Source organism: Pterocles gutturalis, unplaced genomic scaffold, assembly GCF_000699245.1.
Source record: "Pterocles gutturalis isolate BGI_N339 unplaced genomic scaffold, ASM69924v1 scaffold20438, whole genome shotgun sequence".
Classification (NCBI taxonomy): Eukaryota; Metazoa; Chordata; class Aves; order Pterocliformes; family Pteroclidae; genus Pterocles; species Pterocles gutturalis.
This window is the reverse complement of record NW_010118548.1, coordinates 3,335-4,615: the sequence shown is the minus strand read 5'-3', so window position 1 is coordinate 4,615 and position 1,281 is coordinate 3,335. Positions and strand designations below refer to the sequence as shown.

The 1,281-nt window shown below is 60.7% G+C and overlaps 1 protein-coding gene across 1 annotated transcript in view; it reads left to right on the top strand.

Moving 5' to 3' along the window:
* CSTF2 (cleavage stimulation factor, 3' pre-RNA, subunit 2, 64kDa) overlaps positions 1-1,281 on the top strand; it is a gene marked incomplete at its 5' end in the record, with an annotated part of 5,717 nt that overhangs the window by 4,063 nt on the left and 373 nt on the right. Inside the window, 2 exons of the mRNA XM_010076267.1 lie at positions 88-240; positions 519-826. Coding sequence (XP_010074569.1) covers positions 88-240; positions 519-826 — 461 coding nt within the window. The remainder of the gene's footprint in view (positions 1-87; positions 241-518; positions 827-1,281) is intronic.

Here is a 1,281-nt window from a genome sequence, read left to right as displayed (position 1 = left end):
CCCAGACCGTGCCAAGCCAGTGTCTGATTCACACTCTCTCGCTTTTTCTCCTCCTCCTGCTTTGCTCTCCTCGTCTCTCTGCGTCAGAGGTTACCTTGGGCCGCCCCACCAGGGAGCCCCTATGCACCATATGCCTGGTCATGACAGCCGTGGCCCCCCCCACGAGATGAGGGGGGGACCCATGGGAGAACCCCGACCACTGATGGGAGAGCCGCGGGGGCCCTTGATGGATGCTCGAGGTGAGAGAGGGGGCATGAAATAATGGGTGGCTTATAGCGTTCAGACAAGAAGTCAGAGTGGAGCCCGCTGCCCCAGCACGAGATGTAGGAAGGGGATTTGGGCAGTGAAACAACTGACTCCAGGGCAAGGAGGGACAGTCGCATGGGGCGAGGGACTTCCTCTAGGCATCTCCTCTCTACCCCCAGCCCAGCACGTACCAGGTGTTTGCCAGCCCCTAGACCAAGGAGGCAGCGGGCTCGCTCCCACACTCCCTGTGGTGCTGCTCTCTTCAACAGCTTGCCTTGTCTTTCCTCTGCAGTCGGAAGAGATCCCCGAGGGCTGGAGCCACGAGGATTGGAGCCGCGAGGGCTGGAGCCCCGGGTGATGGAGGCGCGAGGCCTGGAGCCACGAGTCCTGGAGCCACGAGTGCTGGAAGCCAGGGTCATGGAGCCCCGGGGCCTGGAGCCTCGAGGGCCTGGTCCCAACCCGCGTGGCCCCATGCCTGGTGGGATACAGGGTCCTGGGCCACTTAGCATGGGAGCCAGTGGCCCACAGGGGCCCCGCCAGGTACACACAACACCTCTGCTCAGCTGGCTGGGTACAAACGGTGTCTTGTAGATTGGGGCCAGGGGTGTGATCATGTCCTGCAGCAGCTAGAGAGGGGATGGTGTCCTGCAGAGCAGCACCTCGGGGAAGAACAAGGCTTGGGTCTGGTTCTCTGAGGCAGTCAGGGCATCTGTCCCATCTCCCCAGGTGCTGCCCATCTGCTGGGGACAGGACGAGGCTCAGGCCTCTCTCCTGATGCTCAGGAAGGAGTGCAGGAGTTGGAGAGAGAGAACACATAAAACATGTGGTAGCCTGTTTCTCTTCATGCTTGGGCATCTTCAGGCTGTCTGCGAGGGCATCTGATCGTCTGCTTTATGTTCCTGTGTTTGTGTGGGTCTTCAGGCTGTCTGCGAGGGCATCTGATCATCTGCTTTATGTTCCTGTGTTTGTGTGGCTGAGTCCAGAGGCTCCTTGGTCCTTACCCCCTCTCTCCTGCCCGCAGGTTCCTAACATGGC